Source organism: Pan paniscus, chromosome 10 (genome assembly GCF_029289425.2).
Source record: "Pan paniscus chromosome 10, NHGRI_mPanPan1-v2.0_pri, whole genome shotgun sequence".
Taxonomy (NCBI): Eukaryota; Metazoa; Chordata; class Mammalia; order Primates; family Hominidae; genus Pan; species Pan paniscus.
In genome coordinates, this window is record NC_073259.2 from 43465350 (window position 1) to 43478922 (window position 13573).

Below are 13573 nucleotides of genomic sequence, written 5' to 3' on the forward strand. Positions count from 1 at the left end.
ACAGAAAGGATAAGCGGGTCAAAGCTCAGAAAGGAAATAAACAGTAATAAGCACAGCCAATTCAACATCATACCTGAAAGGCTTGTGCCTTTGTAGATTATCCTTAGCAAGTTATCAATTCTAGTGAAAATTCCCTTAGCATCAAAGACATGTGTGGGGCTGGACAGGGTGGCTCAAACCTGTAACGCTAGCACTTTGGGAGGATGAGGTGGGAGCACTGCTTGAGCCCAGGAGTTCAAGACAACCCTGGGCAACACAGCAAGATCTCCTCTCCACTAAAAATACAAAAAAAAAAAAAAAAATCAGTCAGGTGTGGTGGTGGCACATGCCTGTAGTCCCAGCTACTCAAGAGGCAGAAGTGGAAGGATCACTTGAGCCAATGCCTGGGCGACAGAGCAAGATTCTGTCTCAAAAAAAAAAAAATAATAATAAAATAAAATAAAACAAAAAGACATGTATGGGATGCTTTTTCTTTCTTTTTTTGTTCTGACATGGTCTTGCTGTTGCCCAAGCTGCAGTGCAGTGATGTAATCACAGCTCACTGCAGCTTGCAGCCTCAAACTCCTGGGTTCAAGCCATCCTCCTGCCTCATCCTTTCAAGAAGCTGGGATTATAGGCATGAGCCACCGTGCCTGGCTGACATTTTTAAATGAAATATGAGAACCCTAATGAATCTGTGGGCTTGAAAAGAAGCTCACTTCATGCAGAGGTGGAACAAGAAAGTCCCCAAATTTTCTGTCATAAAAGTAATGGTTCTTAAGATTTTTAATGACTTTTCAATAAGATGCACAACATATTCCTCTCATTAAGTTCTATTATTGCATAAATTCTCAAAAAAAAAAAAAATCAGATTCCAGGGGGATGGAGGAGATGGGTATACTTTGGATAAGTCCCCTAAGAGATCCAATAGGCACTTCCAGTCTTCCCCTGCTGGGGAGAAATACTACTATCCACATGGTCACAGACTTTGAGCCTGTGACTCAGACATCAACACAAAAATTCAGCTGACTCCCACAGAATGCATAACTTTAAAATACAATTATAGGCCGGGCACAGTGCCTCAAGCCTATAATCCTAGCACTTTGGGAGGCCAAGGCAGGTGGATCCTGAGGTCAGGAGTTCGAGACCAGCCTGACCAACATGTGAAACCCCGTCTCTAATAAAAATATAAAAATCAGCTGGGCCTGGTGGTGGGCACCTGTAATCCCAGCTACTCGGGACGCTGAGGCAGGAGAATCGCTTGAACCCAGGAGGCAGAGGTTGCACTGAGCTGAGATGGCACCACTGCACTCCAGCCCAGGTGACAGAGCAAGACTCCATCTCAAAAAAATACATATATATATATTTTTTTCTTTATATATATTTATATATTATAATGTAATATATATTATTATATTTAATATAATATATATATTTTTCCTTTTTTATTTTTGAGACAGGGTCTTGCTCTGTTGCCCAGGCTGGAGTGCAATGGTGCATTCTCGGCTCACTGCAACCTCCGCCTCCCGGGTTCAAGCAATTCTCCTGCCTCGGCCTCCCGAGTAGCTGGGATTACAGGTGCCCGCCACCACGCCCAGCTGATTTTTATATTTTTAGTAGAGACAGCGTTTCACATGTTGGTCAGGCTAGTCTTGAACTCCTGACCTCAAGTGATCCACCCGCCTTGGCCTCCCAAAGTGTTGGGATTACAGGTGTGAGCCACTGTGCCCAGTCCTAAAATACAGTATTATAACGAACCATCCATCAGAAACCAGTAGTTAAATGTGCTCTTTGAGTAATTTTTAATTTGCTTTTTATCTGTTAGCAATAAATCATTTAATTATGTACCAGAAATAACTTAGGGTTTTTAAAATGCTGGTCTAAGGTCATTTTCTTCCTGGCAGAAATCAGATAATTAAAAGTCCCACTGGGTAAAAAAACTGTATGACATAACACATTGTGAACATCTGTGTATCTATGTAATTGCATTGTTGGCTCCATTTCTCCTATCAGAACTGAATAAAGAAGACGTGATTGTACCATAAGAAAAGAAAGTATTACATAGCACTCCAGGAGGTCTCAGTCCAATCTTAAAGTGATTGCACAGTTTACCCTCATATGCCAAAGCAAGGAGAAAGCCATTAACTCCTTCTTCAGAGATGGCAACAGAAATTTTCTGATGAAAGAAAGAGATCAAGAGTGCCTAAGACGGTCCTATAGTAGTCAGCTGATTAGATTTACCATTGAATTTTTAATACCTTGGCATTTAACAGCATGAAGAGTACATGGTCAGGAGTTGCCTGGGCTCGCCACTGTAGGATCTCTGCCAGAAACTGGTGCTGAAGTCATAAACCAGAAAAAGGACTCAGGGTCAGCAACTTATAACAAGTCATATAATGCATCCCCCAGCTGCTACCTGCAGTAAGTTCTGTCCTTGACTTGACTGTAAGAAGGTAACACTTCAGGAACACTTACCTTCCTCACCAAATCATTCTCTTCTATTTGTCCCAGATCCCTTCCAGCAGCTTGTGCTATACGTTTTCCAGCAACCAGATTCCCAACCATCACGGAAGCAGGGCCTACACCTGTAAATAAATGCAAAACCCAACTCACTGGAGATGGCGATTCCAACTAAGTATCCAGAGCATTTCCAGACTGACCAAAACTGGTTCAAATATTCATCCAACAATACTGCCTGAACACTCTTCTAGGCACTGGGAACCCAGGAGCAAATAGGGCAAAGAGCCTGCATTCTGAAGAAGGGTAACCAAGAAATACATACACAAATAAATACACATAAATAGTGCAAAGTACTGGAAAACAAACAAACAAACAAACAAGAAAACAGGAGGGACAGGGATTGGGGTGGAGGGAAGGAGGCAGCTATTCTAGTTTGGGGTATACAGGAATTTTTCACTCTGAGGAGGTGATAGCTGGTTGCACAGGTTCCTACTAATATTTTAATCTTCTCCAATCATAATAGAACCCTAAAAGAGGGCTTAACAATAAAGAATATCTGGCCTGGAAAGAAATTTGTCATCTACAAGGCCTGAGGGAGTTTATCTAGAATATTAAATTTGTTCAATTAAAAGTGAATAATGGACAGGAATGGTGGCTCACGCCTGTAATCCCAGCACTTTGGGAGGGCAAGGCGGGAGGATCACAAGGTCAAGAGATGGAGACCATCCTGGCCAACATGGTGAAATCCCTTCTCTACTAAAAATACAAAAATGAGCTGGGCGTGGTGGTACACACCTGTAGTCCCAGCTACTCGGGAGGCTGAGGCAGGAGAATCGCTTGAACCCAGGAGGTGGAGGTTGCAGTGAGCCGAAATCGTGCCACTGCACTCCAGTATGGCGACAGAGCGAGACTACATCTCAAAAAAAAAAAAAAAAAAAAGTGAATAATGGCCAGGAACGGTGGCTCATGCCTGTAATCACAGCACTTTGGGAGGCCGAGGCGGACAGATCACTTGAGCCGAGGAGTTTGTGACCAGCCTGGGCAACATGGCAAAACCCTGTCTCTACAAATACAAAAATATTAGCCTGGTATGGTGGTAGACATCTTTAGTCCAGGCTACTTGGGAGGCTGAGGTGGGAGGATCATTTGTGCCAGAGTTCAAAGCTGCAGGCCAGGCGTGGTGGCTCACGCCTATAATCCCAGTACTTTGGGAGGCCGAGGCGGGCAGATCACGAGGTCAGGAGACCGAGACCATCCCGGCTAACGCGGTGAAACCCTGTCTCTACTAAAAATACAAAAAAAATTAGCCGGGCATGGTGGCGGGCGCCTGTAGTCCCAGCTGCTTGGGAGGCTGAGGCAGGAGAATGGCATCAACCCAGGAGGCGAAGCTTGCAGTGAGCCGAGATTGCGCCACTGCACTCCAGCCTGGGCGACAGTGCGAGACTCCATCTCAAAAAAAAAAAAAAAAAAAAGCTGCAGTGAGCTGAGATCATGCCACCACACTCCAGCCTGGGCAACAGTGTTAAGACCCTGTCTCAAAAAACAAAAACAAACAAACAAAAAACTCAGGGAAAAAAATGTCAGCAAGGCCAGGCGTGGTGGCTTGCTCCTGTAATCCTACCAGTTTGGGAGGCAGAGGGGGGCAGATCATTTGAGGACAGGAGTTTGACACCAGCCTGGCCAACATGGCAAAACCCCATCTCTACTAAAAATACAAAAATTAGCTGGGCGTATTAGCTCACACCTGTAATCCCAGGTACTCAAGTGGTTGGATCCTGGGTGGCAGAGGTTGCAGTGAGCCAGATCACGCTACTGTACTCCAGCCTGGGCAACAGAGCAAACTCTGTCTCAAAAAAAAAAAGCAACAATTGGTAAATCTAGGATAGGCTACATGGGTGTTCCTCACTATACTATTCGTCTAACTTTTCCATAGGTTCGACACTTCAAAATAAACGGGGGAGCCCACTCCCTCTCTAGAAAAAAGTGCTAGGTCACTCTCTTCATGGTCATCCGCCTCATGGAACTAAGAAGATGGCAAAAAGATGATAAAACAAAGCTTATTGCCAGCTAGGTTTTAAATAGGCTGATGCTATACTGGATTAATATTAAAAATCTTTCATTCTATCAAAATCTGTTGATCCTGAATATACTGAAACAGATGAAACAAAATCACTTAAATCATATAATCAATTTTCAAAGGGTAAATATTTGGGGAAGCTGGGTAAAGGGTGTAAGGAAAATCTTTGTACCATGTGGCAACTTTTTGTTTTGTTTTTTGAGACAGAGTCTCGCTCAGTCACCCAGGCTGGAGTGCAGTGGCACAATCTTGGCTCACTGCAAGCTCCGCCTCCCGGGTTCACGCCATTCTCCTGCCTCAGCCTCCCGACATGTAGCAACTTTTTTGTGTGAAATTATTTCAAAATGTAAAGTTTAAAAAATTTAAAAATAAAACAGAAAACTCAAAAAAGATAAAGTATTCCAATTGGTGAACAGTTTTAGTCTACAAAGTGTCTACTACAATTTTAAGTAAATATGCAATATTCCTCCCTAAGAAACTTCATGACAAATTATAGATATATCATGTTGGAGACAGCCTTTTAATACAGGCAGGGACTCAGAGTGTATTTATGTAAACTGTGCATTCCGGGATTTACATTATAAAATTAATAAAGGCATGACATTTTAAAAAGTGAATTTTGCAGTAGTTTAAAACAATAAAACTAATTCAGCAGCAGTTCCTGGATGTTCTTCTGTGTGCATTTCGTGAGTCTATGGGTCTGTGGGTCACAGAGAATGAAAGATACTGAAAGCAGTAACTCCAGGAAGCTAATTGCAGACACTGCTGTACCTGTAAATATGCCTTCTGATTTTCCAATAAAATTCTGTAAACGTCTTATGGCAAAAACTGCTAGTTATCAATTCCAGTATCCTATTCTTCTTCCTTAATAACAGAACCCCCAGTTTTTAGCTGGACACATGCCTGGAATAAAGACTATATTCTTTAGTGTGGGAGGATAATAAGTAAGAGGAAGTTATAGGTGCAATTTCTAGAAAATATGTTAAAGGGAAGAGTATCCTTTCTTTACCTTTTCCTCCTACCTGCTGGCTGGGATGTAGAGGTTGGGGAGCCTAATGAGCCCTGGGGCAGTTGCTAATGATGGCTGTGGCCGATTATTTTATTTTCCCACAATCCTTCCTTTCTTTCTTGTCCTAGTTATGGCTGGATGGGATAAGTATACTTCATGGTCTGACTTGTTTAGGACAATGAAATGTTAGGACATGTGACACAAACAGAAGCTTTAAATATGCTCATGTGGCTTGGCTTGCTTTGTTGCTTCTGCCATCTGCCTTGAAAAAAATACGGCCCAGGTAGCTGCTGGTCCCATGATGAGGAGACACATGGAACAGCTCTGAAGCTAACCTAAGCCTGGAGCCAAGTCAAGTCCAGTGGATCCCAGCCAAGCCAAGCAGATCCACATTCCATGAGTAAAAAGTAAATGCTTGCTACTTCAAGGCACTGAGTTTTAGGGTTATTTGTTCTGCAGCGTATCTATGACAAGAGTTGACAGACAAAACACCAGAGCAAAAAGATGGGAAGCTAGAAGAACATGATTGAGGAGTGACTATCCTAGCTTTTGGACTACCTAGCTCTGAACTTTTTTTACCTGACAAAAATATGCTTGTTTCTTGCCTGAGCTGCAATTTATGTTTTTCTGCAACTTGCAACCAAGACTAGTCCTAACAAACACATTCTTTCTTTCTACAATAGCTCCAAAAGCATCTCAAGGATATCTTTGCCTCCGGGCTGCCTTAACACAACTTTTCCATCTTCCCTTTCTTTTTTGTTGAGACAGGGTCTGGTTCTGTCGCCCAGATTAGAGTGCAATGGCGCAATCTCGGTTTACTGCAACCTCCCAGGCTCAAGCCATCCTCTGTCAGCCTCTGAAGTAGCTGAGACTACAGGTGTGCACCACCGGGCCTGGCTAATTTTTTCCATTTTTTTTTGTAGAGACAGGATTTTACCATGTTGCCCAGGCTGTTTTCGAACTCCTGGGCTCACACGATCCTCCCACCTTGGCCTCCCAAAGTCTTTGTAAACTAATTGTAGAGAAAGAATCACACGGAGAGAACCCAGCTTCTTGAAGTTGGAATTTTAGTGCCAGGTCTTGGAAGCCAGCATATTACCTGGTTGTTTTTGCCGGGGCTTTGGCAAGTTTGTCACACATGTATGGGGGCACATGAGGATGTTGCAAGGATGCAGTGATCCCTCCAGAAAGAGTTGTTTCGTCTGAGATATATGGATTCCTCCTAGCGGAGTTTTTGGCAATGTATTGGCTGGCACCAGAGCAAGACAATAAACCCCCACTTGATGAATGCTATCGATCGCCTAGAAAAATACAAACAAAAATACTCAGTGAGATCACTTCTATTACATTTGACATATTCCTGGTATAATCCATTATTTTACTCTACAATTTTTCTTACTCTACCCATTCTAGATCTAGAATCTGGCAGATCACTAAGATTCCATATATCTAGAGATTTAAAGATAATCATTAAGATAATACACATCTTTCAGCTGTGGCAGAGATTAAAAGAAGAGAGGTAAGATACAATCTAAATGGACAAAGGTGGATATTGACTTGCAACTCAGTATGTTCTCTTTTTAAGTTTTTATTCTTTTTAGAGACAGGGTCTCATTCTGTCAGCTGGGGTGGAATGCAACGGCACAAGCCATGACAGCCCCAAATTCCTAAGCTCAAGTGATCCTCCTGCCTCAACCTCCCAAGAAGCTGGGACTACAGGGATGCACCACTGCGTCTGGCTAATTTAAAATAATTTTTTTCTTTTCTTTTTTTTAATTTTAAGGTTTTTGGAGAGATGGGGTCTCACTGTGCTGCCTAGGCTGGTCTTGAACTCATGGCCTCAAGTGATGCTCCCACCTTGGCCTCCCAAAGTGCTGAGATTACTGTCATAAGCCACCATGCCCAGCCAATATGTTCTCTCTTAAGTGATAATGTCAAAAACCTAGAAATTTGTTTTGGTTCTTTTAATCTTTTAGCTATCAGCCACAAAGCCTAATTAAACAGAAGTAAGGTATTTTTATTATGAACACAACAGCAGCTCTCTAAAGGAGCCCCCACTTAAGTGATTCACCATGTTACCATGCATCTCCTCTGAAAAACATCTGGGGTGAGGCCCATAGCACACCGAGCATGGGAGGCCACAAGCTACCCTGAGCATACCTGTGCTCGCAGCCATGTAACTGCATGTTTGCTTAAAGTCAGCTGTGTTCCTACACTGTTTGACAGCTGTTCTTGTTGTTTTCACATAATGTAATTAAATATTATGTTAACTGACAAAATACAAATGCAAAAACACAGAAGGAGTTATGCTTTGGAAAGACACACTAAAAGTTAGCTCCTAAAAAACTTCTGTTCATAGGTCAGGCAAGTTAATCCTAAAAGTGAAGATACCCATTCAAGTCATTTTTCAAATACCCACATTCTGGTGCTAACTTACAGAAAATAAAACCAGGCCGGGTATGGTGACTCAAGTCTGTAATCTCAGCACTTTGGGAGGCCAAGGTGAGAAGATAGCTTGAGTTCAGGAATTTGAGAACAGCCTGGGCAACATGGCAAAACCCCATCTCTATATTTTAATTTTTAAAAAAATTTAAAAAGAAAAACCAGAAACTGAAGACAATGTATTTTGATATAGTTTATAGAAGTAAGCTGACCTGGACTTCAGGTTGGTATATTCGTAATCACACTTCTCTACATCAAAGGAATACATACTTGGATATTTTCTATTAAAATTTAATACTTGAAGAATTTCTCATTTTTATGAAACCAATCAACTTTATTTTATTTTTTTGAGACAGAGTCTTGCATTGTCACCCAAGCTGGAGTCCGATGGCGTGATCTCAGCTCACTGCAACCTCCGCCTCCTGGGTTCAAGCAATTCTCCTGCCTCAGCCTCCGGAGTAGCTGAGATTACAGGTGCCCGCCACCAAGCCCGGCTAATTTTTTGTATTTTTATTAGAGACGGGGTTTCACTATGTTGGCCAGGCTGGTCTCGAACTCCTGACCTCGTGATCCACCTGCCTCGGCCTCCCAAAGTGCTGGGATTACAGGTGTGAGCCACCGTGCCCAGCCCTTTTTTGTTTGTTTGTTTTTTTAAGATGGAGTCTCGCTTTTTCTCCCAGGCTGAAGTGCAGTGGCACAATCTCGGGTCACCACAACCTCCACCTCCCGGGTTCAAGCAATTTTCCTGCCTCAGCCTCCCAAGTAGCTGGGATTACAGGTGTGTGCCACCACATCTGGCTAATTTTTGTATTTTTAGTAGAGACAGGGTTTTACCATGTTGGCCAGGCTGGTCTTGAACTCCTGACCTCAAGTGATCTGCCCGCCTTGGCTTCCCAAAGTGCTGGGATTACAGACATGAGCCATCATGCCTGGCTAAAACTGACCAACTGTTAATACTAGTTAGGAGGTTTCTACTGTATTACCCATAGGTCTTATTGAACAAGAGATACAATCTTAGAAGTAGAATGGACCCACAGTTATAAAGGTCAAACATAAAAAAAGGACAAGGCTGTATGTATGTATGTATGAATGACAGGGTCTTGCTCTGACACCCAGGCTGGAGTGCAATGGTATGACTACAGCTCACTATAACCTCAAATTGCTGGGCTCAAGTGATCCTCCCACCCCAGCCTCTCAAGTAAGTGGGACCACAGGCAGTGGCGTCCAGCTAATTTATTTATTCATTTGTTTATTCTTTGTAGAGCAAAGGGTCTTGCTCTGTTGCCCCAGGCTGGTCTTGAACTCAAGTGACCCTCAGCTTCCCAAATTGTTGGGACTAGAAGCATGAGCCACCATGCATGGCCAAGGCCTTTTATTAAAACAATTTAAGGAGCCAGGTGCAGTGACTCACGCCTGTAATCCCAGCACTTTGGGAGGCCAAGGTGGGTGGATCTCCTGAGGTCAGGAGTTTGAGACCAGCCTGGCCAGCGTGGTGAAACCCCGTCTACTAAAAATACAAAAATTAGCTGGGTGTGGTGGCGAGTGCCCGTAATCCCAGCTACTTGGAAGGCTGAGGCAGGAGAATTGCTTGAACCCGGGAGGTGGAGGTTGCAGTGAGCCGAGATCGTGCCACTGTACTCCAGCCTGGGAGACAAGAGTGAAACTCCATCTCAAAAACAAAACAAACAAACAAAAATTTAAAAGGGCAAAAGAATAAACTTGAAAATCACAATCCTCAGACTATCCTACCAACCAATACAGATGACTGGGAAATGGAAAGTCTGGCAGAGTTCCTAAGTTTCTGTGTTTTTTTTAGAATACATGGAAAGTTAGCAAATGTGCTACATGTAGCCTGAATTCCTCATTAAAAACGCATCTGATAAGTCATCTACTAACTGCCTTTCCTTGGAAGGTGCTGAGTTAGGTATTTAGTTTATGTTATACACAGACCTGGAATTCAACAACCTCTGGCCTTTAATCTATTAGAATACATGGCGTCATTTACTGTTCTACTATGGACTCGAATGCTCCGAGCTGGTAAGTTACAAAAACTGCGAAAAGAATGGACTGTTATCTCATGCCCAAATTGGAACCCAAATGACTTTCACAAGAGTTTGGATTAGTAAATTGGCACTGTATTTAATTCCTATAGTTGCTTTCCAGGGAAAAGTAACAAATATCTTGGGAGATGTCAGGTATACTCACTTTTCAATAATAGAAGAAAATGTGTAATTCACCAAATCTTCTACCATTACATGCCCCAAAGTTCATTCTGAACAAAATAAGGTTTCTGACTGAAAATATGATTGGTATGAAAAATATTCTCTTTGCACGTCTGCCCCTTAGCCATCTTTCAGAGATCTGCCCCATTCTACCTTCTTCATAGTCTTTCCTGACTAGTCTATCTTCAGTATATTTTCTTTTCTGATTTTCTACTACAAATAGCCTACACAGTATCAGCTGATAATTCAGAATTACAGACCCTGAGGATAGAAAGAAATATTAAAAGTCATCTAGCAGCCAGGTGACGTGGCTCACATCTATAATCCCAGCACTCTGGGAGGCCGAGGTGGGTGGATCACCTGAGGTCAGGAGTTCGAGACCAGCCTGGCCAACATGGCGAAAATCTGTCTCTACTAAAAATACAAAAAATTAGCTGGGCATGGTGGCGGGTGCCTGTAATTCCAGCTACTTGGGAGTCTGAGACAGGAGAATCGCTTGAACCCAGGAGGCGGAGGTTGCAGTGAGTCAAGATCGTGCCATTGCACTCTACCCTGGGCAACAGGAGAGAAACTCCATCTCAAAAAAAAAAAAAAAACAACAAAACAGTCATCTAGCAATACCACCATCTCATGCTTGCATTGTTTCTACAACATTGCTATTAACTAGCAGTTAATAAATTCAAATTCCCCAAGTAGAGAAGTTATAGATCTTGGGAAGACTTCCACTGATACCTAAGTACAGCAAGAACAGGCCACACTTTCTTTGGACCATCCACTTAGCCAACAAATATTTACTGAGCCTACTATGACGTTTGCTAGCATAGCTACCGGGCTCTGGGGATCAAGCCCTGAACAAAAGAGACAAAAAAGTCTTGGCCTTGCCTTATATTACAGTGGATGTAGAAAACAATAAATATACAAGATGTTAAGTGCTAAGTAGAAAAATAAAGAAGAATGAAGGGACAGAGAATGAAAGGGAATATTAATTGAGAGGAAGTGGTCCTCTCTAATTGGAGACTATTCTCACAATCTTTTATTTTTTGAGAGATGGGTTTTTGCTATGTTGCGCAGGTTGGAGTGCAGTAGCTATTCACAGGTGCGACCACAGTGCACTACAGCACTGGCTCAAGCGATCCTCCTACCTCAGCTTTCTGAGTAGCTGGGGCTACTGGTGCCTGTCACAGCACCTGGCTCATTATTACTATTATTATTATTATTATTATTTTGAGCCAGGGTCCTCCTCTGTCACCCAGGCTGAACTGTAGTGGCATGATCATAGCTCACTGCAGTGTTGACCTACTGGGTCAAGTGATCCTCCCACCTCAGCCTTCCAAGTAGCTGGGATCACAGGTGCACACAACTACACCTCGATAATTTTTTTTTTTTTTTTTTTTGAGACAGAGTCTTGCTCTGTCGCCCAGGCTGGAGTGCAGTGGCGCGATCTCGGCTCACTGCAAGCTCCGCCTCCTGGGTTCAAGCCATTCTCCTGCCTCAGCCTCCCGAGTAGCTGGGACTACAGATGCCTGCCACCACGCCAATTTTTTTTTTTTTTTTGTATTTTTAGTAGAGACGGGGTTTCACCGTGTTAGCCAGGATGGTCTCAAACTCCTGACCTCGTGATCCGCCCATCTCGGCCTCCCAAAGTGCTGGGATTACAGGCGTGAGCCACTGCGCCTGGCCTATGCCTGGATAATTTAGAAAAAAATTTTTGGTAAAGATGGATAATAACAATCACCATCATTATTTACTGAGTGCAGGTACTATATACTTCAATTAATTACCTCATTTAATCCTTCCAATAGCTCTATAAAACAGATAATTTTATCCTACTTTGCAGGTTAGGAAATAAACTCAGTGAGGTTAAATGACTTGCCTAAGGGCACATATCTGGTAAGAAGTGGAGCTGGGATTCCAAGTCTATGATTCTAAGTGAAGACTAGGCTCTTGTCATCACTCTAGCCTGCTCCCCACCACAGACATATTGCTTAGACTGTGCCCAAAGCATTCTCCTTCCCTCATGGTTTATCTCACCTAGCATCTCTAGCCCCACAGGAAAGCTCCTTCAGAGTAAAGCTAATAGCTGTATTTTCTTGGATCCCTCACACCATCGGCACCACTTATGACACACAGTAAAACTGTGACTGACTGTTGACAAGTGGATTGATTACTGCCAGAGATGTGTTCCACATATGACAGTTAAAACTTTCACTAGTAAACACTCAGGCATGAAAGAATTTGCTGAGGCAAGTCAATTCCATTATTTTTGGCAACCTGAGCAGAAAAATACCATGTGGTCCACAAGGAGAAATGGTATTAATTATCTGATTTTGCTAGTAGTACCCAGAGTATGTGAGCAATGATTGGCAAGAAAAAGTAAGGTGGCATTACTGGCTGATCGAAGAAAATGAAATGCTTAGGCAGTGGTTGCTGCCACCGCTGACCTGACACAGACCCCAAAGTGTGCTCACCTGCAGCACGCGGCTCATCCACTGGAAACTATCTTCCTCAGAAGCATCAGGTCTTTGTTCCGCAACCACCACAATGCGCTCATCATAAAATACAGACACAGAAAACACAGCAATTCTAAGAGAGACAGATCAAACACATCAGGACTCCCTTCACAACCAGTCCTATTTGCTTTGTTTAACTGGAATTACAGAGAGGAGACAACCCCACCATGCTACCCAAAACGAGCAGCTTAGAAAAGAAAATGTCATAATCATTACTCTCAAAATGAGCATTCATTCATTTAAATAATATGTATTAAGCACAACTGTCATGAATGTTGGGGACATAGTGGTAAATAAGACAAAGTTCTTGTCTTTGTGGCACTGATGTGTTAGAGACAGAACAAACAAATAAATACAGAATAATGCCATGTTGCAATATACAGGGGGTGGAGTGGTGTGTAGGGTGGCGTATTACTGAGGGCAGGGTGGCTGGGGGGCGCCTCCCTGAGGAGCGGACATTGGAGCAGAGACCTGAATGAGGTGAGGACGCGAGCCACGCGAAGATCTGGAGGAAGAGGTTTCCGGGCAGAAGGAACGGAAAGCGAAAAGGTTCTGAGGTAGGGACGAGCTTGGCAGGTTTGAGGAACAGCAAGAAGGCCAGTGTGCCTGGAGCAAAGTGGTGAAGCAGAGACCGGGAGGGAGAGAGGTCAGAGCCAGGCCAGGGCAGATCCCAGTGGACCTGAAAGGCCATGGGAGGGAGGATGAAGTTGGTTCTGAGGGAGGTCTCCGCTCAAATGTCCCCTTACTAGCGAGGCACTCCCAGGACACCTCATAGAAACTGGCAGGCCACCCCCACCCCCATGTGTTTTTCTCCACAGCACTTGTCACTGTCTCACATGTTATCTATTGCCCTGTTTATGTGGTTCCTGTCTGT

The 13573-nt window shown here is 43.3% G+C and overlaps 1 protein-coding gene across 11 annotated transcripts in view; it reads right to left on the reverse strand.

The window, feature by feature from the left end:
• DIP2B (disco interacting protein 2 homolog B) overlaps positions 1 to 13573 on the reverse strand; it is a 247874-nt gene that overhangs the window by 27219 nt on the left and 207082 nt on the right. For all 11 annotated transcript variants that reach the window (XM_034935861.3, XM_034935860.3, XM_055095660.2 and 8 more), the window contains 4 exons: positions 12658 to 12772; positions 6625 to 6826; positions 2455 to 2564; positions 2238 to 2318 (listed from right to left, as the gene is read on the reverse strand). In XM_034935861.3, the coding sequence (XP_034791752.1) occupies positions 2238 to 2318; positions 2455 to 2564; positions 6625 to 6826; positions 12658 to 12772 (508 nt within the window). The remainder of the gene's footprint in view (positions 1 to 2237; positions 2319 to 2454; positions 2565 to 6624; positions 6827 to 12657; positions 12773 to 13573) is intronic.